This window comes from Protopterus annectens, chromosome 1.part2, assembly GCF_019279795.1.
Source record: "Protopterus annectens isolate FY-2018-M chromosome 1.part2, PAN1.0, whole genome shotgun sequence".
Classification (NCBI taxonomy): domain Eukaryota; kingdom Metazoa; phylum Chordata; order Ceratodontiformes; family Protopteridae; genus Protopterus; species Protopterus annectens.
Window position 1 is genome coordinate 921110983 of NC_056727.1, and position 25489 is coordinate 921136471.

The following is a 25489-nucleotide window of genomic DNA, read 5'->3' on the forward strand; positions in this document are numbered from 1 at the left end:
TCAAAACACGCCGCAGAAACACATTTCTTTTGTGTTTACTTCTCCTAAGTCAAGACTGACATCAGAAACCTGTGTCTGACTAAGTTTGCAGAGGACTGCAAACTTGTAGCTGCCATTAGCTCCCCTAGCTGGCTTCCAGATTCTTTGGGGAGGCTAAGACACACCAAAAAGTGGTGCATAGACCACAGGCTAAAAATAAATGCCAAGAAATGCAGCAATGTGTCCTCTGGCAAAACTGGGCATCTATACATCTACAACAAAGGTGAAAGCCCTCTGAAAGATGACTCAACAATTAGGGACTTGTACACTTTCACTGACAGCTAACAATTTATCCACTGTTGTAAGGAAGTCATTCTACCTAGCCTGACCAATCACTGAGGGTATTTTTTTCCAGAACTAAAAAAGTTATCAAGCCTGCCTACTCCTTCCTCATCAGGCCCGTAACATGAGTATAATAGCAGTTTTGTTAAGTACTTGTCTAAGTACTTGATCTACCTTGAGAGACCAGAGTTTCCTCACTAAGATAATTAAGAGCATGTCTTTTTTAAGCTACTCCGACTGCCTTAAAACACTCCCACTCTCTTTTTTCTGCTTCCTGCAGACTTTTGAGAGTTGACCTCTGTCTAGTGTACAGTGTCCTAAAGGATCCAGTCATGTTCTGCATATCTTCAAAACTAATAGCACCCTAGACACCCCTCAAGAGATCTTAATTTCCACCAAAACATAAAAAGAACCTGCTGGTGAGATAGATACATATCCAGATAATTTCTTTTATGGGACAGACTTCCTTTGAATATAAAACAAAGTAGCTCCCTATGCACAACCTAGAAAAATGGATGGTTAATCACAAATGCATCTCAGCTCTGGTCCCTCATACCCTTATTGAAAGAGGTCAAAATTAGGTATAAGTTATTCATGTCAATGGGTACCTACAATTTGGAATATTGTGGCTAGGCTACTAATAGTCATTTCAATCAGCAGCCTGGTATGACCCTATTAAAACTTTCAACTACTCTGACATGTGACATTACTGAATGTGACAGTGGAAGGTGCTTGACCTTAAACTGTAAGACCTTCAGAGGAAAAAAGCACTCGTACTGAGATAAGAAGCAAGGGTATCCAAACTGCACACTCACTGATGGGGATTACTTGCCAGGATTCCCAAAACATACTGCCGTCACCTGCAAAAGTATAGTATTCCTGATATGAGGCATGTTACTCTTCTATTCATTCTTATACAATTTCAAACAAGTTACTCTTACATCGTTATCTACAATCACTGTCTCAATACAGTCATAGTGTATCATATTTTCTGCTCCTGTCAGCTCGTTTATATAATTAAACAAATCAAGTTTCTGCTTTTATCTTCTGGATTGTTACTTCATTTCTGCATACTACTGTGGCACCTTCTCTAATGTTTAACATTTCCTACTATACCCCATTTTCTTCCACCTGTACAAGAGGTACCTCTAAAATGTTAGTGTTTCTTAGCCTTTAACTTGAAGACAGCTCTCTCAAGAACTAAGGCTATTACTTGTCTTCTTTTTGCTCATATCCCTTCCAGAGAAAACTGCCTTTTTGCAGTCTCTATAGTACATGCCTATTCTTTTTCCATCGCTTAAAATGACGTATTCTGCTAGGTGTCCAAGCATACCTCTCAACTGTCTATATTTTGAAGGAATGCCCCTGTGTACTTAAACGTTTGCTCCATCCCTTTCAAAGTTGGAAATTTTGAGATGTTCTCAGCATTTAAAAAGTGTCCCTAATTTGAAGCTTTTTCCATAATTAGTTTCTACTTTGTAACTCTGGAAATAAACCTTGAGATATTTGTGGCTAATTCATAGGATCATAGGAGGATACTAGGATATTGGCCCTGAGGCCCATGTTTATTTCTTTAAAACATTATTCTTTGAAGTACATTGTCTATTTTTCCTTTAAGAAGGAAGAAGAAAGCTGAAACAAATTAAAACTTACTCTTAGAAGAGGACTGATATCCTTGCAGCAGAAGTTCTTCATAGCATAAAGAGGTGGATTGCATGGCAGGACATTGATCACAATCTAAACAAAACCATTTTAAATGTTAATCCATTATGAATTATTGTTACAAAAGTTTCAAGCAACAACAATAATACATATCAATGTAAATATTTTTTGATCATACAATAGCATAATGCATCAAAATATCATCAGAATACACTTGTTTCTGCTGGAATAATCTGGTTATTTTATTTATTTTACTGTTGTGACAGTAAAAAAAAACACCTGCATAAAATAAGCTGCAACAGTATATTTTAAACAAGATCAAGCTTAACACTTTGAACTTCATTCAAGAATCATTCTTTGAAAAGATTTGTGTATACAAAATAAAAGATATAAATGAAACAAATATCACTGAGGTATCTGTACATTACAAAATATAAAACAGGTTATGCAATGATAATAATGAAACGTGCACAGTGACATGCAAGGTTTGTAGGTGGCAATATATATGGAATGGTATTTCCAAAGGCCACAGCTTAATTCCTAGTGGGGACAGTTGGTATCTTCTCAGATGAGTTTTTGTTTCGCAATATGCAAATCACATTCTGTTTGTATTTTGGAATTGCTTCTACAATCACTAGAATAAGAAATGAAAAAGATTAAAGTTCACAGACAATGTAGATTCCAATCCCTCCCTCCTACAGGATAGGTGAACTGGCACAATCGCATCTCTTTCTCCCTTCTACCCAACAGCTGATACCTCAGGACTAGATCCGCTAGCTAAACTTGAATTGTTCAGGGTGCAGTCAGGAATCCATCCTGCTGTGCCATATGTCATTCAACCAACAACGTCTCCAGAAGTTTTAATGGTACAACTGTTAGCATAATCAAACTGGTATCCAAAGGGTTTGATTTCAATTTCAAGTTCATGCATTCAGTTAATTCAAAGTCAGGTTTGTGTTTTGTAACATGCACACCACAATCTTGTGCAAAAAAGTAATTTGTGCAGCAACTGGTGTGCATGAGGATATCTTAAGGGTACTTCAGGTCACACAGGTCTCCAGATGTTTAAGTGGAGCAGATGGTAGTTAACAAGAATTACATTCCACAAGTCCTGATTTCAGGACTCAACAATGTACTCAGTTCTCTCTCACCACTGCATTTATGAAGATAAAATGCATTAACAGGATAATGTGAAAAGGAGGCAAATAAACATTCCATAAGGAATGGATGGAGAAAAGATGAGCACAACTGTTTATGGAAGCAGAGCTTGGATGCAAAGGAAAGTGATCAGTTAACAGGGTTCTGACTGCACAGCTGAATCTAAATATGTTTTTGAATATTTGCAATATTATTTGGGTCTTAAGGAGGTAAACTTTTAATTCATGAGTTTATTTATATATTCGCATTTGTTTATCATAAAAGTTCAACCAGGCAAAAAAAGACCCCTTTTCAGATGAGGTCCAGGGAGAAAAGCTCTGGACATCATTACACAGAACAAAAACACAGATAAATATAACAGTGCAATAGGACTGATAATCATAAAGAAAGTTAGTTATACCGAAAAACATTTCCCATTTTACAATTCAGTATTATGGAAGCAATATTAAGCAGTATTACATCTGTATTACAAAAAAATATGAAATAAAGCTATGTACTAACATTAAATATTATAATATGAACAGAAAGAGAAAATCAGATGTCCTGCTCACCATTACTTCACATGCACAGTATGCCTGCTTATGTAGTGCTCAGAATTGTTTGAGGTCATTGGCTGACTGAGGTCACCTGGACTACAGCTTAGACTAAGCACCTCATTGGTTCTTTTGAGATTTCTTTCTTAAAAGCTGTCTCAGGTTTCAACCTTCTGTTACCTAAGAAGTTCAGTTGTGAAAAAAAAATGTTATCTGCTTTTACTGTATTTGTGTTTCTTCCTACTTTATTTTTCTTTTGCGTCATCTTAAAAGTACTCAATTGTATTTATTACTGCTTGATGTAACTCATTCTAAGCCTTTCAGTTTAAGCACTTGGGCTTCAGACCAGTTGTTTTACATTAAAAATGTTTGTGGTCTGCACTGTAGTGGCAGAACAGGTAGCTTACATCCTTCTAAGTTGGGAACTGCTGATTGAGGGCTCAGTGTCTGTTATTCTAAAAGTGTATTAATTCTGGTTTAAGCACCTGGGCTTCAGGCCAGTTATTTTACATTAAGAGGGTTCATGGTCTGCACTCTTGTGGGAGGAGAGGCTGGACTCTGCCCTTCTGAGCTGGGAGTTTCTGGTGAAAGGCTTATAGTGCCTGCATATTTGAACTGCTTCTTACTGAAATTGGTACACCTTGTTTGCTGTAGCATAGACTAGATCCAGGCCTGCTGAATCTAGCTTTGTTTGTATAACTTGAGCACTAATCCAGGCATTCTTTAAAGTATTCAATTTTATTTATTACTGCTTGGTAGTAACTTGATTAAAGTGTAGCTATCATTCCAAGTCTTTTGGATTAAGCACTTGGGCTTCAGACCAGTTCTTTTACATTAGGAAGGTTTGTGGCCTGCACTGTGGTGGCAGGACAGGTAGCTTACATCCTTCTAAGTTGGGAACTGCTGATTGAGGGCTCAGTGTCTGTTATTCTAAAAGTGTATTAGTTCTGGTTTAAGCACTTGGGCTTCAGGCCAGTTATTTTACATTAAGAAGGTTCGTGGTCTGCACTCTTGTGGGAGGAGAGGCTGGACTCTGCCCTTCTGAGCTGGGAATTTCTGGTTAAAGGCTTATAGTGCCTGCATATCTGAACTGTTTCTTACTGAAATTGGTACACCTTGTTTGCTGTAGCATAGACTAGATCCAGGCCTGCTGACTCTAGCTTTGTTTGTATGCTTGTTGTTTGTTTGCTTGTTATTTCCCTGAAACGCTAATTCCACCTAAAACGCGGCTTTTCAGCGCTTCTGTGGATCCCTAGTGATATCTGCATTGCTTATTGTACTTATTTCCTTGTTTCACTTGAAAGAAAGCTACTGTTTGTCGTTTTTGCATTTAAGTTACCTGTAACACATTGCATTTAAGTTACCTGGCACTTGCTCACTAAAGCAATTATATAAGTCAGCACTAAAAAATTAAAAGCACTACACCCTCACAAACTCCCCTTGAGTACCTTGTTCCCCATTGGCCCTTTTTTTCAATTATAAAGGAATTCCCAATACTATTCTAGCATGTCCAAAGGTCAGTTGTTAATCTCCTCTCCGGTCCAGCTGGTGAATCTGGGAATCTTGAGGCAATGTTACAACTGCCTCATGTACACAGACAACCCTCTCCTCCTGACAACAAATTCCAACACATGTGAGAGATACAACCATATAGCCAAACTGGAGGCTAAGCTCTCTCAACTCGGTACTGGCGTAACCAGTCAGGAGGAGAAGGAAACCACACTCACTACAATTCCAGTCTCACATAGACCTACCACGACAGCAAACCAAACACATAAACACACAAAAACATACTCGGAGGCTCTAGATAAAAATCTGCCTAAGCAGCAGAGATCTCCAAAGAAGACACCCAAGCAACCGCTACCCAAAACAAAATACATGCAACACATAGCTCACAAAGCCAGTTTGCCAAACAGTCACAGCCTTTAAGGCTAAACAACACACCTGATACACTTGTAATAGGTGACTCTATCATCAGGCACACTGACGTCCCGCTCACCAGGCTGAACAAGGAGAAGGTCACGGTGAGCTGCCTGTCAGGCGCTAGGATCCGCCACATAACACAAGCACTCAGGTCACTCCAAGGCCAGTACAAATATGACTCAGTCATTGTCCATGCTGGTGTGAATGACCTGAGACGTACCTCCCTGTACTATATGAAGAGAGACATAGAGGAGCTCTCTGAGCATGTAACCCAGGCCGGTATGACCCTGACCTTGAGTAGCATCTTACCCTCACCAAGAATGATGCCACAATATGAAGACAAGATAATCAATTTCAACAATTGGCTTAAGTATTGGTGTCATTCAAAGGGGATCCAATGCCTGTCAGCCTGGGATGACATGCTCGACAAGCCACGATGCTTCGCTAGGGACGGCTTGCACCTGTCACCCCTGGGCTTTCGGATATTGGCAAAGGCTCTTGCTACCCCCATAGTGCCTTTTTTAGGCAAGGCTCAAAAGACAAAGCCACCTCCATAGGTATCACAAGGGATAAGAAACTAAGAGTAATGCTACTCAACACCAGAAGTCTAAACCTCAAGATGCATGCACTCGAAACTCTCCTTAGCATGGAGAACATCGATATCTGTGCAGTAACAGAAACCTGGTTCAAGGCTCCTGAGAGCACCCCAGCACTACCAGGTTATACCTCATACGATGCTTTTCGGCCCCAAAACTTGGACCAAACCACAAAAGGAGGGGGAGTATCAATATTCGTCAAAGATACCCACACCTCCAGGTTGGTGGCACAGCACGAAGCATCAGAGACTATCCATGTGCAACTAACAGTGGGTAAAACTGCCTTCCAGTTTATAGCCTGCTACAGACCACCCTCCCAAACCCAGGAACCCCACTCGGCCTTCCTGAGAACACTGCAAAATATGAAGGTCTCTCCAAACACCATTATATTGGGCAACTTCAACTACCCAAACATAGACTGGGAGCATTACTCTAGCTCCAACACCCTAGCCCAAAGGTTCCTAGAATTTATAAACTCAAATGCTATTGAACAACTTGTTACCACTCCCACAAGAGGGGAAAACATACTGGACTTGATCATCACCAACACGGGGACTCTATGCTCCAGACCAGAAGTGTATCCCTCACTGGTAAGATCAGACCATAAACTAATCTCAGTGGATATTCACATCCCAACCCCACCTCCTGTCCAGAAAACCACAGTGAAAAACTTCTCTAAAGCAAATTCACACTTCTCAAAACCGAGGTGGAATCCTTCAAAGCCCCCGGGCCTGTGGAAAATACGGCCCAGACCATAGAATCCTTTATAAACGCATTCTATGAACACCTTCAGGAATGCATGGATCATGCAATCCCAAATAAAACCAAGTCCCAATCCTCCAAAGGCAGACGTCCTGTCTGGTGGACCCCAGCCATAAACAAACTATACAATAGAAGGAGGAAGCTACTACATGATAGAGCAAAATCCCAAAAAGGGAAGGCATCTCTGATCAGTATTAGCAAAAACCTACGCGCACTCATAAAATCGTCTAAGGCCAGCTTCAAGAGAAAAACTGCACAGTACACTAAGGATAATCACAAGGCTTTCTTTAGTTATGTTAGGAACCTGGGTGGGAATTCCCAGATATGCTCAGAATTAGTCCAAAATGACAAAAAATACACCGAACCGACAGACATTGTCAACATCCTAGCTGACAGGTTCAGCGCAAACTTCTCCTCCCATCCCCACCAAAAGGGCAAATATCTATCCCAGCAGAGTGCTGCCCCCCTGACATCTCAGATGCTCAGATAAGTGCCGCCCTCTCCAAAGCAAAAACACAGCATCAATGGGACCAGACGGTGTCCCGGGCTGCGTCCTACATGAACTCCAAGAAGAGCTAAACCCAAACATAAAACTACTGTTCAATCTCAGCCTTACTCCTGTACCCAAAGAGTGGGGTACAGCAAAAGTGGTCCCTCTCCACAAAGGTGGTGCCTCAACGGATCCTGGAAACTATCGCCCCATAAGCCTGACTAGCTTGGTCTGCAAAGCTATGGAAAGGATCATCATGGACCTCATAAATAAAGATATTGGGGACCAACAGACACTGGATCCTACCCAGTTCGGCTTTGTTAAGGGTAGATCCTGCCTCTTAAACATGGTCGATTTCTTTGAAACAGGCACCAAGGCCATTGACGAGGGGAAGGTGGTCCACACAGCCTACCTGGACCTCTCAAAAGCCTTCGATACAATACCCCACTCAGGCATTATAGATAAGCTCACCAGCTTAAATATAAACCCCAACGTCATTAGATGGGTTGCAAACTGGCTCAAGGACAGAATCCACATGGTTAGAATTGCTGGAGCCATGTCAGACTCCAAATCAGTTACAAGTAGCGTCCCACAAGGCTCAGTCCTGGGACCTCTCTTGTTCGGTACATATTTCCCGGAGGTACAGGCCAACACGGAAGGACTGTGGCTGACCAAGTTCGCAGATGACTGCAAACTGGGTGCCATAATCGACTCTCCAGCCGACACAAGCATCCTCCAAAAGGGCCTCATAGAAACAGACAACTGGTGCCAGAGCCATGGCCTCAAGCTAAATGCCAAAAAGTGTATAGTCATCCCCTTTGGCAAAAACAAAGTGCCCACAAATTACCACATAGGTGGTAATCCATTAAGTACAGAAGAATTAATTAGGGACCTGGGGACCCAAGTTGATAACAATCTCTCATTTGACAATCACGTGGCCAAAGTGGTTAGAAAAACATTTTATATAGCCCACCTAATCATGAAGGGATTCACATCTAGATCAGAGGAGGTCATCGTGCCTCTTTACACATCCCTCATCAGGCCCATAATTGAGTAAAATGCCCCTTTTGGGATGTACCTTATCAGATACCTGCAGCAACTGGAAAGACCCCAAAAGTACCTCACCAAGAGGATCAAAGGGCTCAAACAGATGCCATATGCTGCCCGGTTAAAGAAACTCCAGCTCTACTCAGTGGCATACCGCCTGCTCAGAGGCGATCTGTGCCTGACGTATAAAGCCATGTCCAACCCGGAATTAATGGACATGCTGCACCTCAGACAATCCAAATCCCATCGAGCTACGCGCTCGAGAGACTTGAACCTCAGCACTGAAATAAATAGGACATGCTGAAGGGACAGATTCATAACCCAGAGGCTCCCTTCACTCTGGAATAAAATCCCAGTCCAGGTTAGGCAGAGTCCCTCATTGACTCGCTTCAAGAGGAATCTTGATGAGTGGATGGGAGATCGTAGGTTTACCCCGGGTATCACTTCTGTGTCACTGTTAGACAGAGGCACAGTATACTAACCTCGAAAAAGGGCATAGCAAAATTAATTTAAAATGGGTGGCGAAAGCCAAGCACACTCTGGCTAGGCTTATAAATGCTCTAGGGCAGATAGCCTAGTATGTACCTATGAACCTATGAATAACAAAGGAGACTGTTTATCCTAGCCAGCAATTCTGAAAAAAAAAGAAGTTATGTACTCACCATAACGTTCCATCTGAGTAGGTAACTTCATTTGTCAGCAACCTGTGGGTATCGGAGCCGACCTGGATCCGAGCCGGCAGCTTTCCAAGCTAAAGATCCGAGCTCTCAGCTCCTCCCCCTTACCCATAATACCCTGATGCCTCCCTCCAGTCCTCAGATTGAGTTTGCCAATCTATCAGCAACCACAGTCAAACATACTCAAAAGAGAAATGCTAACCTGATGCGTAACAGAAGGAAAACATTCTGTTATGACTATGACCAAGAAACAGGTTAGGGGGAAGGAGGTGGGGTTGGTTGCTGACAAATGAAGTTACCTACTCAGATGGAACATTATGGTGAGTACATAACTTCTTTATCTGAAGTAGTTAACTTCATTTGATCAGCAACCTGTGAAACAGAGTCCCCAGCTACCAAAAACCTGGTAGGTCCTCAAGGAAGGATATTCCAGAGCACTGCGGAGCCAAAGGCTGCCCTCCCTCTGGATATCAGATCCAGCTTGTAATGAGAACTGAAGGTATGACAAGAGGCCCAAGAAGCCGCTGAACAGATGTCATCGAAGGGAACTCGACCAAAATGCTGCAGAGGTAGCCATAGAACGGGTAGAGTGAGCATGAACCCCCAAGGGTTCTGGCCGACCGGAAGCTGTATACGCTTGTAAGATGCAGTGGGATATCCATCTAGCTAAGGTAACTTTCGTAACTGAAAACCAAAAACAGGATGGCTCCAAATAAACCAAAGAACGTACTTCCGACCAGCAGCCAAATAAGAGCCGGAGAAGATGAAGATAACAGTTCGGCAAAAAAATGAGGAAGTGGTAAAACGAAAACGCAATTATATCATTTGGAGCGTTCATTTTTTTCTGTGTGTGAATAAACTGTTATCTGCCAAACTGTTATCTTCATCTTCTCCGGCTCTTATTTGGCTGCTGGTCGGAAGAACTTTCATAACTGGCTTGCCTAAGGACGGCTTAGCAAAAGACACGAAAAGTTGCTCCGATTTGCGAGAAGCGGCTGTCCTGTGCAAATAAAATCGCAATTGCCTATGCACATCCAACAAGTGCAGTCTGTATTCCCCAGGCAAATTGATGGCTTGATTGATATTGGCCTCAGAGGCTACTTTAAGCAAGAATGAAGGATTAGCTCTGAGAGATACTCTGTCCTTATGGAAGACCAGGTACGGGGGTTTTGTACATAGGGCTTGAAGTTCAGACACCCTTCTAGCTGAAGTAATTGCAATCAAGAAGGCAGTTTTCCAAGATAAGAATTTTAAGTCAACAGAAGCTGCAGGTTCAAAAGGTGGGTCAGTTAGAGCTTGAAGAACTAAGGTTAAGTCCCATGGAGGAACCACATTCTTGACCGGAGGTCTTAACAGAAAGGTGCCTTTCAAGAAGGTCTTGCATATCTTAGGGGAAGCTAAGGGTCAAAGGTTGTCCCCGATGTGGAAATAAGAAATGGCAGCCATCTGAACCTTCACAGTAGAAGAACTGGCCCCTTGATGAAAAATGTGGGACAGAAATTCAAGAACTGCTGGAATGGGAGCCGTAAAAGGGTCCAAATCTCTATGTTTGGCCCAGATGGAAAAACGCTTCCATTTACTCTTGTAGATCTTCCTAGTAGAGGGCGTATGTGCCGCTACCAGAACAGATTTTACGGGAGACGAGATACCGGGAGTCCTAGCCACTAGTGGAACTGGATCAACCAAGCTGTGAGCTTGAGGTCGTCCAGATTTGGAGTTTGCAATCCCAAAGGATGAGAAATCAGATCCGGAATGGGATCTAAGACCCAAGGAAGAGCTATGATGTGAGACCGCAGATACTGGAACCAGATCTGACGAGGCCAGAATGAGGCTATGAGGATTATTTTGCTCCCCAACCGACGAGCTTTCTGCAGAAATTTCGTCATTAACGGGAGAGGAGGATAAGCATAAAGAAGACCGGGTGGCCAAGCATGAACCAGAGCGTCTCTGGGACTCTCCCCCGGTGGGGGAATTAGAGCGAAAAATTTGCTGCACTTTGCGTTTGAAGGAGATGTGAAGAGATTGCAGCAAGGCTGACCCCATCTGAGGAAGATATGTTTCGCTACTAGGGGGTTTAGAGACCACTCGTAAGGTGTGAGGATACAACGACTCAGCTTGTCCGCTAGAATGTTGGACCAACCCAGAATGTGCGTTGCTATCAGAAAACGGTTGGTGGAAATCGCCCATTCCCAAACTCTCATGGCCTCTCGACAAAGAGGGTAAGACCTGGTTCCTCCCTGTTTGTTGATGTACCAGACCACCGCCATGTTGTCTGTCTGAATTGCAATAGTCCCTGGAGGAAGAAGGTCCTGAACGGCTTGCAACGCTAAAAGCACCGTCCTCATCTCCAGAACACTGATATGCAGAACGGTCTCTACAGGGGTCCACGTGCGTTGGATGGCTCTGCCCATGCAATGCCCCCTCCCCACCCGAGGCAAGAAACGTCCGTGGTCAGCGTGGCTTGGGGTTGAGGTATCACGAACGGTCTCCCTTCCTGAAGCTCTCGGGAATGAAGCCATCAAAGAAGGGAGTTCCTGCAAACCCTGCTTAGGCGAATCAGTGAATCCAATGGGTGTAGGAGGAGGGACCACTGGACCTGAAGGGTCCATTGAAGGACTCTCATGTGCAGACGGGCAAGAGGTGAAAGGCTGATGGCTGCCGCCATGGATCCTAGGGCTCTCAGGACTAATTCTGTGGGTGGGGCTGGAGACTGTAGAAGCTCTATTACATGAAGTGACAAGGTGCATAACCTGTCCGCTGTCACAAAGGTCTTGGACTGGAGCGTGTCTATCCTGGCCCCTATGAAATCCAGAACCTGAACAGGATGAAGAGACGACTTCCTAAAATTTATGGTAATGCCTAGGTGATGGGCCAAGAGTAAAGAATAATCCCTGGCAGAACAGAGTAGATGCCTGGTGGGGGTGGTGAGGAGCCAGTCATATGGTATGGAAAGACCTGAATTCCCGGAAGTCTCAGGTGGGCCGCCACAACTGCCATGACCTTGGTGAACACCCTGGGGGCTGTGGTGAGGCTGAACGAGAGGACCCTGAACTGATAATGACTGGCCCCCAGCCGAAAGCGGAGAAACCTCCTGGATTGCCTGTCCATGAGAATGTGGTAGTATGCATCCTTGAGGTCTATGGAGCACATCCAGTCGTTCTCCTGCAGAAGGGGGAGAATAGATTGAAGAGTGACCATCCGGAATTTCTCTTTGGCAATGAACAGGTTCAAAGTTGACAGGTCGAGAATTGGCCTTAAGTCCCCCATCTTTTTTGGCACCAAAAAGAACCTGGAGTAATTGCCCAACCCGGACTGCCCTGGGGGGACGTGCTGGATGGCCCTTTTTTCTAGTAATTTCTTTATTTCTGAAGCCGCAGCCTCCCTCTGATTGGGTGGGACATCAGGGAGGTGCTTCCCTAGCGGGGGAAGATTCATGAAGGGGATAAAGTAACCTCTGGATATTATTCGGAGAACCCAGCGATCTGTAGTAATGGACTCCCAACTTGCTAGATGCTCCGAAAAAACACCCCCCAACTGCCTCCAGAGAGGGGCAGTCGGGCATCCCCTCAGGGCTGCTGCGCGGGTCGGTCGGAGAAGGGTCCTCTCGACCCGAAATTCTTCGGCCCCCCTCTGCCTATGGGCTGGCATCCACCTTGTCCTCCCCTGCCTCTGAAGGACGAAGAGTCCGGAGCGGGAAGGGACTGCTGAGACTTCCGGAACCACATCTTCTTTTGTCCTCTCTGGTTCCTTGAGAAGGACCTGTGAGGAGCCGAGAAGCGGATTCCGACGGCAGACAGTGTCTTCCCGTCTTTTTCGCACTGGAGTAGCGTGTCATGGACGGTTTTGCCGAATAGTGTACAACCGTCAAAGGGAGCATTCGTGAAGGACACCTTGAAGGGTTCCGCAAAGTCGCAAAGACGGAACCTGGCGTGGAGCCGCAAGCCGACCCCTGCTCCGCTGGCTCTAGCCACCCCCTCCGTGGCATGGGAGAGAAGCTGCATAGAAGTGTTAGATATCGACTTTAGAGTGGCCATGCGAGCCGAGAAGGTTCGTTTGTCCTCAGCCGCCATGGACTTTGGGGGAGACCCAGCGTACTCTTTTATCAGATCCCGCTGAAGCCTAATGACGTGTGCCAGATAATTCAGCGCCCTTATAGAAAAGGTGGCTGAAGCAAACATCTGCTTTCCAATGCGGTCCATCTTCCAAGACTCCTTATCAGGAGGATGGACCGAGGAACTTTCTTGTGCCAGTTCCTTCTTGGTGGCAGCCGCCACCACCATGGCATCTACCAGGGAACCTTTATTCCATGCCGGCTTGTCAGAAGTGGGAATAAGGATTTTATCTGGTCTCCTAGGGATTGGCTCCACAGTGTCCGGCTCCTTCCAAGCCCTGGTAGTAATCAAGTCTACCAGGGGGTCGGCCGGGGGGGGATACCCAAGAGGTAGACGGGCCTGCGTCAAATGCCTCCAGAAACACAGACTCATCCGAGGAAGGTTTCTGGGCTGACCACCCCCCTCTAATGCGCAGTATCTCCATAATGTCTCCAAAGGAGACGTCCTCTGGGGGTGACCTGGGGGAACCTTCCCCTTCCTCTAAGTCCGTGTCCTCCGTGAGGGACTCAGTGGAGTCCAAGTGCCTCCTCTTACACTTTTGTTTGTGAGGGACCTCCTCGGCGTGACTGTACGAGGAGGGCTCACCAACGGGGTCATGTTCCTCTACGAGAACTAACTGGGGAGCAGACAGAGGCTGTCCCTGGGGCCGGACAATGGAAGACAGGCCCATATGCAAGGGAGTGAAGGGTGGATCCGTAGCACGGAACGGGGACTTAGAACTCCTCGACAGCACCCTCTCCACCATGTCGAAAGCTGAAGGTGAACCGCTCTCCCCTGGCTCCGAGAGTAGTCCCCTCATCTCCGACGTGAAGACCGGCGCCGGAGCCGACGCGATCGGACCCAAAAGGGAAGTGTGCTCCGACAGCAACGGAGCGGAAAACACGCTCACCCCTGCGGATCCGAAGCTCGGCTCTCGGACCCGAGAGCTCGGGTCCGAAAGATGACCCGATAAACTAGGGTAAGGCCGGTGGCGAAGTAGCAACTTCTATCAGCGCTGACTCCCCGGCTCTGAGATGACTCGGATCCGATGGGCTCCGAAACCCGATAGCGAATCGGAGAAGGAGCGATGGGTGCAAAGAAAGGGTGCAGGAGCACTCCCATCTGCATCTGGCCCTGCAGGAATCAACGCATCATCCGGTCCATATCTGTGTCGGAAAGACTCCTGGTAGACCTAGAAGAAGTCATCGAGGCAGGCCGGGAAGGCTGCCTAGACGACCTTGAAGGTGACCGGGACTTCTCCTCTGGCTCCGGAGAGAAGCGTGGGGAACGGAGCCGAGAAGGGGAAGACCTGGAAACCCTCATGGGGGAACAAATCAGTTTAGCCGGCGGGGCCAAAGGGGCTGTTTCGGCCCGCCGCTTGTGACTCTTGTGCCTATCTCTCTCTTTTTCCCTATCTCTATGCCTATTCTCTTTCTTAGAAGAGTCCCCCTCCCCCTCTCCCTGGGAAACAGCGGGAGGTTGAGTCCCAGCCAGGGGAGGGGGAGCTGAGGGCTGGACAGTCGCAGCCATGACTGGCGCCACTGAGGGAGAGGAGGAAGAAGAATCCGCGGGCAAGAGTCCCGCCAGGATTAGCTTGTTCCTCCTGTCCCTCAGAGCCCGGGGGTTAAAGGCCGCGCAAATCTGGCAGCCCGATGTTAAGTGGGCTACCCCAGGCAGAGAACGCACCGAGTGTGGCCATCCGCTGGGGACAGCTTATGATCACACTCAGCGCATTTTGAAAAAATGGCCTTAGGGCCCTCGGCCATCACACTCAAGCACACACCCTATCACACATAGTAAGGGGAAGGGAAAACACTAATGTACCACTAACAGGAATTAAAAAATTATTTAACTTAACTAAGGGTCTACTACACACACTCACACACAAAAATCGCTATAATTTTAGCAATAAATCTCCTAAATTCCTCTCACCTAAAGCACCAAGAGCTCATCCCTTATGCTTCAAGAAGTCGTGGCAAACGAGATCTGGGACTGGAGGGAGGCAGCAGGGTATTATGGGTAAGGGGAGGAGCTGAGAGCTCGGATCTTTAGCTTGGAAAGCTGCCGGCTCGGATCCAGGTCGGATCCGATACCCACAGGTTGCTGATTAAATTAAGTTAACTACTTCAGATTAACAGATATATTTTTGATCAGCTTTTAAGAGACGATATCCCTTGATAGGTCTTATGATTAGGTGCATCATTTCTACCAGTTTCTGATATACTTAATGCAAATCAAGAAATATCAGTGACAATATGACAACTCAACTATGATGTAAGTAATATACAAAATAAATTGTTATGAAAGGAATATAATTTTATTCTGAAATTTGACACTCTATCCCCCAAAGGCCTTAATATGGAGTGTAATTTGAAATGTTTCTTGCAATTATTTTTTTAATTGATTAATAACTTAATTGATGGCACTATTTAAGGGTTTTATGGGAAAAAGGGAATATACTCTGTAAAGGCTTGTCAGCCGAGGCACTAGAGACTTTTACAAGTTGATTTTGTTATTTTAATAAAGTGATTATGTGTTTTAAGATTCTGGCCATCCAATTTTTTTGTGGTTGTTGATTATAATCTACTGTGGTCATGGTTGTTTAGATATAAATTACATTTCACAGGAACATGTGCATTTAACTGAAAGCTTTGACAGACATCCAATAATTATTTCTGATCATACGCCAATAACAACTAAGATAAAAATACAAGGTAATGAAGTAAAAATAAGGCATTGGCACTTTCCCTAACTGTTACAAAGAGCAGAATTTAAGGAATATGTAATTAAAATTTATAGAGAGTTATTAGGGAAGATGGAAATATCTTTAGAAGTTATAGTTAGTGGCTGGGATAAAATGAAAATGGAGTTTAAAAAATAGGGTCAAAATAAAAGAGAAAGAGATATGGTTAAGAAGTAATAGAAATTGATATAATAATAAGGTTAATTAGAAGGATATATGAAGGATCAGGGGCAAGAATTAAAGTGGGAAAGTTCCTCTCATATAAGTTGTGTTTAAACAGAAGAACCATGCAGGAGTCCTCTTTCCCCTTTGTCATTTGCTTCATATTTAGAACCGCTGTCAAATAAAATAAAGGATTCACAAATACAAGGATATACAGTAATTTGTATGGTAATCAAGGAAAGTTGGCCTTATTAGCAGACTACATCATTTTGTACCTGATAAATCCAGAAAAGGACATCTCAGTGTTGTGGAACATTTTGAGACAGTTTCAAGTCATTTCAGGATATAAAATTAATGAAGATAAAACAAAAGGCTATAGCCATAAATTATGTACCCACACATGAATTGGTTTAGCAATACCCATATTTATGGGGACACAATAAGATGAAATATTTAGAAGCGTGGATTAAAAAGGCTTCTGTTGTAGCAGCTAAGGATATGTGGGAAAAGATTAAACAAAAGACAATACGTAAACTGAGAAACTGGAAACGCTTATTTAGGGATATGGATAGTAAGATACAAGCAGTAAAAATCTTTTAGTCCCTTTAGTCATGCATACAGGTCAGGCATACTTTTATCAACCTGAGGAAAAGTTGTGGACAATAATTAGCAAAGAACTGAAGGAATTTATCTCAGAGGGAAAGAGGACAAGAGTTAAGTGGGATATCTGATCCTTCCAACAGAGCAAGGTGGTTTAGGTTTACTTGATTTGAAGGGATATTTTTGAGCTACACAGTTAAGGTTCATATATATAACAGAAACAGACGGTTATAATTCGAAGTGGAACGGGATAATGATGACGCAAGGGGGAAGTTCAAGAAATAGAGAGAGAGTGAGATTTTGGATGCAGATTTTTAAGGAGAATAATGACACCCATATTATATTCATAAAGTAGAAGAAACATTTCTACGAACTAAGCCACTATGAGGATGGAGAAAGGAGATTTTGCTAATAGGTATGACTGCAAGGAGGAATACAGAAAGCAAGTGTGAGGGGGTGGAATTTACTGGAGAAACCTGGCAAAGGAACCAAGCTACTGGAAACAAATAACTGATGCAGGGGAGGTAATAGAGTGGGATGAGGCCAAGACATTTGGACTGCAGGCCAGAGATTGCCTTCCCTACCACAGCTTGATATCAGAGTACAGGCAAAGAGAAAGATATAGGGGAATTTCAAGTGAAACACCTGCTCTCATAAAATTTTTAGTTGATTGCTAAGTGCTACCTTGGACATTTTACTGTGTTATAACTTGATATTCATAGTCTAAGTCTTGTGGATCTCTTCCTGTTTGATTTATGTATTTTACCCAGAGCTTTTCTCCCTGGGCCTCCGCTGAAAATGGACCTGTGTCCAGTTGGACTTTCCCTGTACACAAATGTAAAATAAAATAAAATAAAATAAATAAATAATTAGTACGGCATACAAAACACTGCATGATACCTATAAGAATTAGTCATAGGAGTTTAGAAAAGATTAGGAACAGGGACTGGAAAAGCAGTTTATAAGAAGACAATAGGAAAACATATGTATGACTCCCGAGTATGCAACTGAGTCCAGAAGATTTATGATCTTTGCTTGGAAGTGTTTGCATACATATTTTATACCCCAAGAAGACCTCAAAGAATTTTTCTTGAGGTAAATAGTAAATGTTGAAAGTGTGATGCAGAAGAAAGAGGTAACTGAGAACTCTTAGTTATGTACTTACCATAACGATAGATGTATGTGATCCATCTCGCCTACATTCAATACTGATGGGCTCGGAGCCGAGAATCGGCTCCGTCTCGGCCGTTCTGACTAGCACGAAGTCTCTCATTGGCTGGGCCAATCCTATATCCCAGGATGCACCACACCCAAAACCCCAGACCTAGTTTGCCCCCAACACATTCTTCCACCCACAGAACACACAAGAGACAAGAGTAAGATGAGAGAAAAAATAATATCCTCATGGGGATCAAACAATACTCGTCTCCTCCAAATCCAACAGGAAGTGGGGAAGGAGGGCAGATACATAAGAATGTAGGCGAGATGGATCACATACATCTATTGTTATGGTAAGTACATAACTAAGAGATGTAATGTGATCCTATCTTGCCTACATTCAATACTGATGGGACAGCGTCCCTAGCACCTAAATCCTGGGAGGCTCAATGGAAAACACTCCTGAGCACTGTGGAACCAAAGGAAGCACGACCTCTAGATGCCATGTCCAATTTATAATGAGAAATAAAGGTATGTGGAGAAGTCCAAGTAGCCGCTGCACAAATTTCATCCACGGACAGCCTAGCGTGAAAGGCCACTGAAGTTGCCATAGCCCTGGTAGAATGCGCCTTCACTGGAAAGGGAAGATTCCTACCCTTCAATGCATAATGAATGAGATGCAATCTCTAATCCACCTAGCGATAGTCGCCTTGGTTACAGATCTGCCAATTCTGTTGTCCGAAAAGGACACAAACAACTGGTCTGATTTTCCTCTCCTGTTGTGTCCTATTCAAATAAAACCTCAATTGTCTATGTACATCCAACTGGTGAAATATGTATTCTGCTTTGTTGGAGAATTGTGGAAAAAAGACTGGTAGCTCAATAGCCTGTTGGAGACAAAATGCAGAAGACACCTTAGGGAGAAAGGAAGGATTTAGTCTTAGAGATACTCTGTCATTGTGAAAAATTAAATAAGGAGGTTTGATAGAAAGGGCTTGAAGCTCCGATACCCTTCAAGCTGAAGTAATGGCTACCAAAAATGCAGTCTTCCATGATAAGAATTTTAATTCGCAAGTGGCTGCAGGTTCGAAGGGAGGAGACGTCAAAGCTCTGAGCACCATATTTAAGTACCATGGTAGAACGGGTTGTGAAATCGGGGGGGGGGGCGAATTAACCAAGCCCATGAGGGAAGGCTCATGAGCTACGTGATAATTAGAGATTGCTGCCAATTGAACCTTTATAGTGGAGACAGTGGAACCCTGTCTAAAAAGTGTCACCAAGAAATCCAACACTGCTGACACAGGGGCTGTGAGGGGATTAAGGTCACGCTGCTCAGCCCAAATAGCAAACCTCTCCCATTTACTAGAGTAAATCTTTCTAGTAGAAGACTTATGAGAGGAGGACAGAATCTGTAGTACCTCCGGGGTAAAGTTATGCTGTCTGACTAAGGAAGGAAGTGGAGTAGCCAAGCAGCGAGTCTGAGAGTTCGGAGGGATGGATTATGAGAGGAGGACAGAATCTGTAGTACCTCCGGGGTAAAGTTATGCTGTCTGACTAAGGAAGGAAGTGGAGTAGCCAAGCAGTGAGTCTGAGAGTTCGGAGGGATGGATGAGGCTGTCCCGACTGATGAGTCAATAGGTCTGGAGCTGGGTCCAAGATCCAAGGCCCATCCACCGCATATTTCCGAAGGAAGGGGGAACCAAACTTGACGGGGCCAGAGTGGTGCTATCAAAATCATGCTGCTTCCTACGTAGACTGCCTTCTGAATCACTCTTGGCAAGAGAGGGACCGGAGGGCCATTCGTAGACTAGAGCATCCCTGGGCGGCTCCCCTTGAGGAGGGATTAGAGTGAAATAATTTCTGCACTTCGCATTGAGGGGACTAGCAAAGAGGTTGCAGCAGGGAAGACCCCACCTGGAAAATATCTGAGCCGCAACTCGATCGTTCAGGGACCACTCGTGAGGCATCAGAATAGCTCTGCTCAGTCTGTCTGCAATCACGTTGGACTTCCCCGGAATGTGCGCTGCCACTAGAAAGCGCTGGGAAGCGATAGCCCAGTTCCACACTCTCATGGCTTCCCTGCAAAGGGGCTAGGACTTGGTTCCCCCCGTTTGTTCAGATACCAGACAACCGACATATTGTCGGAAAGAATTGCAATAGTTCCCTGGGGAAGAAAGCTGTGGAGTGCCTGCAATGCTAGAAGCACTGCTCTCATCTCCAGAACATTGATATGCAAGTGAGTCTCGTGATCCTGCCACGTACCTTGAACCGTCCTGTCCAGATAATGCCCCCCCCAATCTGGGAGGCGTCCGTGGTTACCGTGGCAATGGGAGACGGATGGATGAACGATCTTCCTTGATTCAGATTGGAGGGGAGAAGCCACCAATGAAGATCTTGTCTGCATCTCTCCGTAATGAAAACCGGATGGGACAAGGGCAGATCCTGATATGACCACTGGGCCAAAAAAAACCATTGAAGTATTCGCATGTGCAACCTGGCAAGAGGGACTAGAAGGATGGTAGCCGCCATTGTTCCCAACAACTGCAGAACTGTTCTGGCTTGAGATTTTCTGCGGGGCAATAAGGCCATAACTTGAGCCTGTAACACCTTTATTCTGTCTAAGGTAGGAATGCTCGCATCTCTACAGAGTCTAGTTCTGTGCCGATAAAGGCAACACGCTGTGATGGCAGCAATACAGATTTTGCCCAATTGAAGGTAATTCCTAACAGACGTCCGGATTTGAAGGTGGTTCTCATGGCTTGAAGAAGTAGATGCCTGGTGGGGGCGGTGAGGAGCCAGTCGTCTAGATAAGGAAACACCTGGAATCCTAGACGTCTCAGGTGAGCCGTCACTACTGCCAAACACTTGGTAAACACCCTGGAGGCTGTGGTGAGACCAAAGGGCAGGGCCCGGAATTGGAAATGACTGTCTCCCAGCCGGAAGTGTAAATGATGCCTGGAGGCCTTGTTTATCTTGATGTGATAATAGGCGTCCTTGAGATCTATGGAGCACATCCATACTCTTTTCTCCAGCAAGGGGAGAATGGATTGTAATGTGACCATTCAGAACTTGGACTTTTTCACAAAGTGGTTTAAACGGCTGAGATCCAGAATTGGTCTCAAGTCCCCTGTTCTTTTCGGCACCAAAAATAATCTTGAGTAAGTTCCTGATCCGATCTGGTCTGCGGGGACTGATTGGATGGCTCCTTTTCTTATCAGCTTTGAGATTTCTAGTGCTGCTTGATCCCGTTGACTGGGTGGAACGTCCGGGATTCTTTTTGACGGTGGGGGAGAACGGATGAAAGGAATGATATAAACTCCGGCGATGATTCGAAGCACCCAGCGATCCTGAGTGATGGACTCCCGGGCCTGAAGATGCTCTGAAAAGTGACCCCCGACTGGCTCCGGAGACGCACAGTCTGGTAATCCCTCAGAGATGCTGGAAGGAGGAGCCACGAAAGGATTCGCGGTTTCCTGTATTGCGGGGGCCTCCGCCGCCTCTGGGGCGACGTCTTCCGGAGTAATTTCCCCCTCCTCTGCCTCTGGAGGGGGGTTCACTCTGATGGGCAGGGGAAGACTTTTGAGACTTTCTGAACCACATTTTCCTCCCCTCTGAGCCTTGGGATAAGGTCTAGTGGGGAGAGAAAAGCAGGCTAGCGGCAGACAAAGTCTTACCCTCCTGCTCACATCTCGTGAGGGTGTCTTTCACTTTGGGTCCAAAAAGTGAGGACCCGTCGAAAGGGGCGTCCGTGAAAGAAGACTTGAAAGCCTCCGCAAAATGACACAAGCGCATCCAAGCTTGCCTCCTGAGGGCTACGCCTGAACTCTCTGTTCTACCCGCTCTCTCGGCTGCATAAGATATGAGCCTTATGGACGAGTTGACGATGGAAGAAAGGGTAGACAGCTGGGCATTAACAGACTGGGTCAACGCCTCAGGCACGTTACCCGCTAGGGTATCTCCCAACTCTTTAATGAGATCCCTTTGGAGCCGCGTAAAATTACACAAGTAATTCAGCGACCTCAAGGTAAAGGTCGCTGAAGACAGGGTACGCTTCCCATACCTATCCATGCTCCTAGACTCCTTATTAGGAGGATGGATGGAAGTAGAAGCCTCTGCCAAGTCCTGCTGAGTGGCAGACGCCACCACCATGGCATCCACAGGAACTGCCTTGGTCAAACACTCTTTCCCAGGAGGTGCCGATAGGAATTTACTGGGGCGGGTAGGGACTGGCTCCACAGAGTCAGGATGTTCCCACACCCTTCGACAAATAAGATCCAATAATTCATCGAAGGGCGGAGACACCCAAGAGGCGGAAGGCTGGGCTCCGAAGGCCTTGAGGAAGACCGACTCCTCCTCAGAAGGGTTTTTGGATGGCCAGTCGCCCCGCTGTCTCAAGATCTCCAGGATGTCGGAGAACGAGACATCATCCGAGGACGACTTCGGGGACCCTTCTGCATCATCGAGGTCGGTGTCCGAGGTGACAGACTCATCTGGGGAGTCTAGGTGCTTCCTCTTACACAGCTTCTTTCTGGAAGGCTCTTCAGGCATGGACTCTGAAGGGCCTTCAGAAAACAGGGGACCACACATGGAGGTATCCTCAGGCCTTGGAGCCCCGCTGTCCAGAGACAGATGGTCGCCAGAAACTCTAGTCGTAGTGTCCAGGGTGGGAGAAGCCGATTCGGGTGAAGTCACTAGGGACTTGGCCAGCACGCTCCTCGTAGCTTCGACGGCGGGTCCCCCCGAATCGGAGGAAGGGCCCATCTCCGAAACCATGATCGGAGTCGGGGTTCCCCTAGCCGAAGCACCAAGGGGGAGACTCGGAACCGAAGTCAATGGTCCCGATGTATCACCCTCTGGCCCGACTGAGGACCCCTGAGTACCAAAACCTGCAGAAGGAATAGAGAAGGTTGGAGCTGAGGCCGGAACCGAAAGACTGGCGGGGGGTCTCGGAACCGACCCAAGGACTTCACCCGACTCAGCACTCTCCGACTGCGACAACACCAAAGTTGTCAGAGGAGGAAGGAATGGAACCGATACTATGGTGGGCTCCGGAGCCGACTGGGCTGGAGCCGAAAATAATTTAGATAACACTGGCGACTGTAGGAGTCTCTGGACCACCCTATCTACGTCCGAATCAGATAACCTGGAGGACCTGGAGGAGACAGAAGGGGGTCGAGAAACCTTTCCCATCGGATCCGAGACACGACTAGGAGAACAGCTCCGAATCGGCTCCAAGATGATCGGTGCCGAAGCAGGCTCGAGAAGCACCGAAACCTCCTTCAGCGCCAAAAGCCATGGAACCGAAGAAGCCGGCTCCGAAATGGAAAGTATTACCTGTGGCTCCGAAAACAGTGGAACCGAGACAGTGGACCCTGCTGTCGACCCTGAATCCTGCGGCTCCGAGACCAATGGAGCCGAGGAAGGAGACACAGCTTTAGACCCCATAGCCAACGGCTCCGAGACCAGTGGAGCCAAGGAGGGGGACATTGACCTGGATCTTTTCTCTGGCGGCTCCGAAGAAGAGGACGGAGCCGGTGACTTCTTTTTCAACTTAGCCCTGGACTTTTCAGAGGGAGGAGAAATAACTTCCTCAAAGGAGGGTTTGATTAAACCCTTCAGGATAAGTTTATTTTTTCTCTCTTGCAAAACTCTCGAAGAGAAAGCATGACAGACACTGCAAGATTCTTGCAAGTGTTTGGCGCCAAGGCAGTATACGCAAATCATGTGACCGTCTGTCAAAGACATTTTATAGCTACACTTTGCACATTTTTTAAAGCCCAATGGCTTATCATCTTTTTCTTTGGTAGACATGATGCACAAACACAAGTCAAACACCAGTTAAACACTAGGGGGGGACGGCTCTAAGTTAAACGCCGAGACACAAGATAGGGCAAAGGCCCTCTAACTAAAATGGGCCTAGCCCGCCAAACAGAAGGATCACTCACACAACAGGAATAAACAATTCCACTCAAACAACAAGTAATTACCACAACGTAGCTATGAAAATAGCTTTTGAATATAAATTTTCCTACAGAAAACTGCTATGATATATGAAAAAATCACAAAAAAGGGTACTTAGTGACAGCCAAGTTGAGACCATGTCGATACTTCAAGAGCGGCAAACGAGATCTGGGGTTTTGGGCGTGGTGCATCCTGGGATATAGGGTTGGCCCAGCCAATGAGAGACTTCGTGCTAGTCAGAACGGCCGAGTCGGAGCCGAGAACCCATCAGTATTGAATGTAGGCGAGATAGGATCACATTACATCATATGTTTTGGGAGTACAATGAGTAGGCAAATTTTAAACAGGATAAGAACAAGTAGTGTTCTTATCTATGGTACAGCCAGATATGCATAGTTGACTTTGTATGGAGATGCAATCTCTAATCCACCTAGATGGAAATCTGAAGGAAAGGGAAAAACCCTGGTAGGCCTTCAAAAAAAAGTCTTGTCACCTGGGGAAAAAACAGTCATAGCCTTTAAAAATGCAGAAGACACCTTAGGGAGAAAGGAAGGATTTAGTCTTAGAGATACTCTGTCATTGTGAAAAATTAAATAAGGAGGTTTGATAGAAAGGGCTTGAAGCTCCGATACCCTTCAAGCTGAAGTAATGGCTACCAAAAATGCAGTCTTCCATGATAAGAATTTTAATTCGCAAGTGGCTGCAGGTTCGAAGGGAGGAGACGTCAAAGCTCTGAGCACCATATTTAAGTCCCATGATAGAACGGGTTGCGAAATCGGGGGGCGAATTAACCAGGCCCATGAGGGAAGGCTCATGAGCTACGTGATAATTAGAGATTGCTGCCAATTGAACCTTTATAGTGGAGACAGTGGAACCCTGTCTAAAAAGTGTCGCCAAGAAATCCAACACTGCTGACACAGGGGCTGTGAGGGGATTAAGGTCACGCTGCTCAGCCCAAATAGCAAACCTCTTCCATTTACTAGAGTAAATCTTTCTAGTAGAAGACTTATGAGAGGAGGACAGAATCTGTAGTACCTCCGGGGTAAAGTTATGCTGTCTGACTAAGGAAGGAAGTGGAGTAGCCAAGCAGCGAGTCTGAGAGTTCGGAGGGATGGATTATGAGAGGAGGACAGAATCTGTAGTACCTCCGGGGTAAAGTTATGCTGTCTGACTAAGGAAGGAAGTGGAGTAGCCAAGCAGCGAGTCTGAGAGTTCGGAGGGATGGATGAGGCTGTCCCAACTGATGAGTCAATAAGTCTGGAGCTGGGTCCAAGATCCAAGGCCCATCCACCGCATATTTCCGAAGGAAGGGGAACCAAACTTGACGGGGCCAGAGTGGTGCTATCAAAATCATGCTGCTTCCTACGTAGACTGCCTTCTGAATCACTCTTGGCAAGAGAGGGACCGGAGGGAAGGCGTAGAGCAGACCGGAGGGCCATTCGTAGACTAGAGCATCCCTGGGCGGCTCCCCTTGAGGAAGGATTAGAGTGAAATAATTTCTGCACTTCGCATTGAGGGGACTAGCAAAGAGGTTGCAGCAGGGAAGACCCCACCTGGAAAATATCTGAGCCGCAACTCGATCGTTCAGGGACCACTCGTGAGGCA

The 25489-nt window shown here is 45.7% G+C and overlaps 1 protein-coding gene across 1 annotated transcript in view; it reads right to left on the reverse strand.

Moving 5' to 3' along the window:
* Nucleotides 1-25489, reverse strand: part of LOC122792422 (nuclear RNA export factor 1-like) — a 1378427-nt gene that overhangs the window by 591354 nt on the left and 761584 nt on the right. Inside the window, exon 6 of the mRNA XM_044060210.1 lies at nt 1975-2058. Within this exon, the coding sequence (XP_043916145.1) occupies nt 1975-2058 (84 nt within the window). The remainder of the gene's footprint in view (nt 1-1974; nt 2059-25489) is intronic.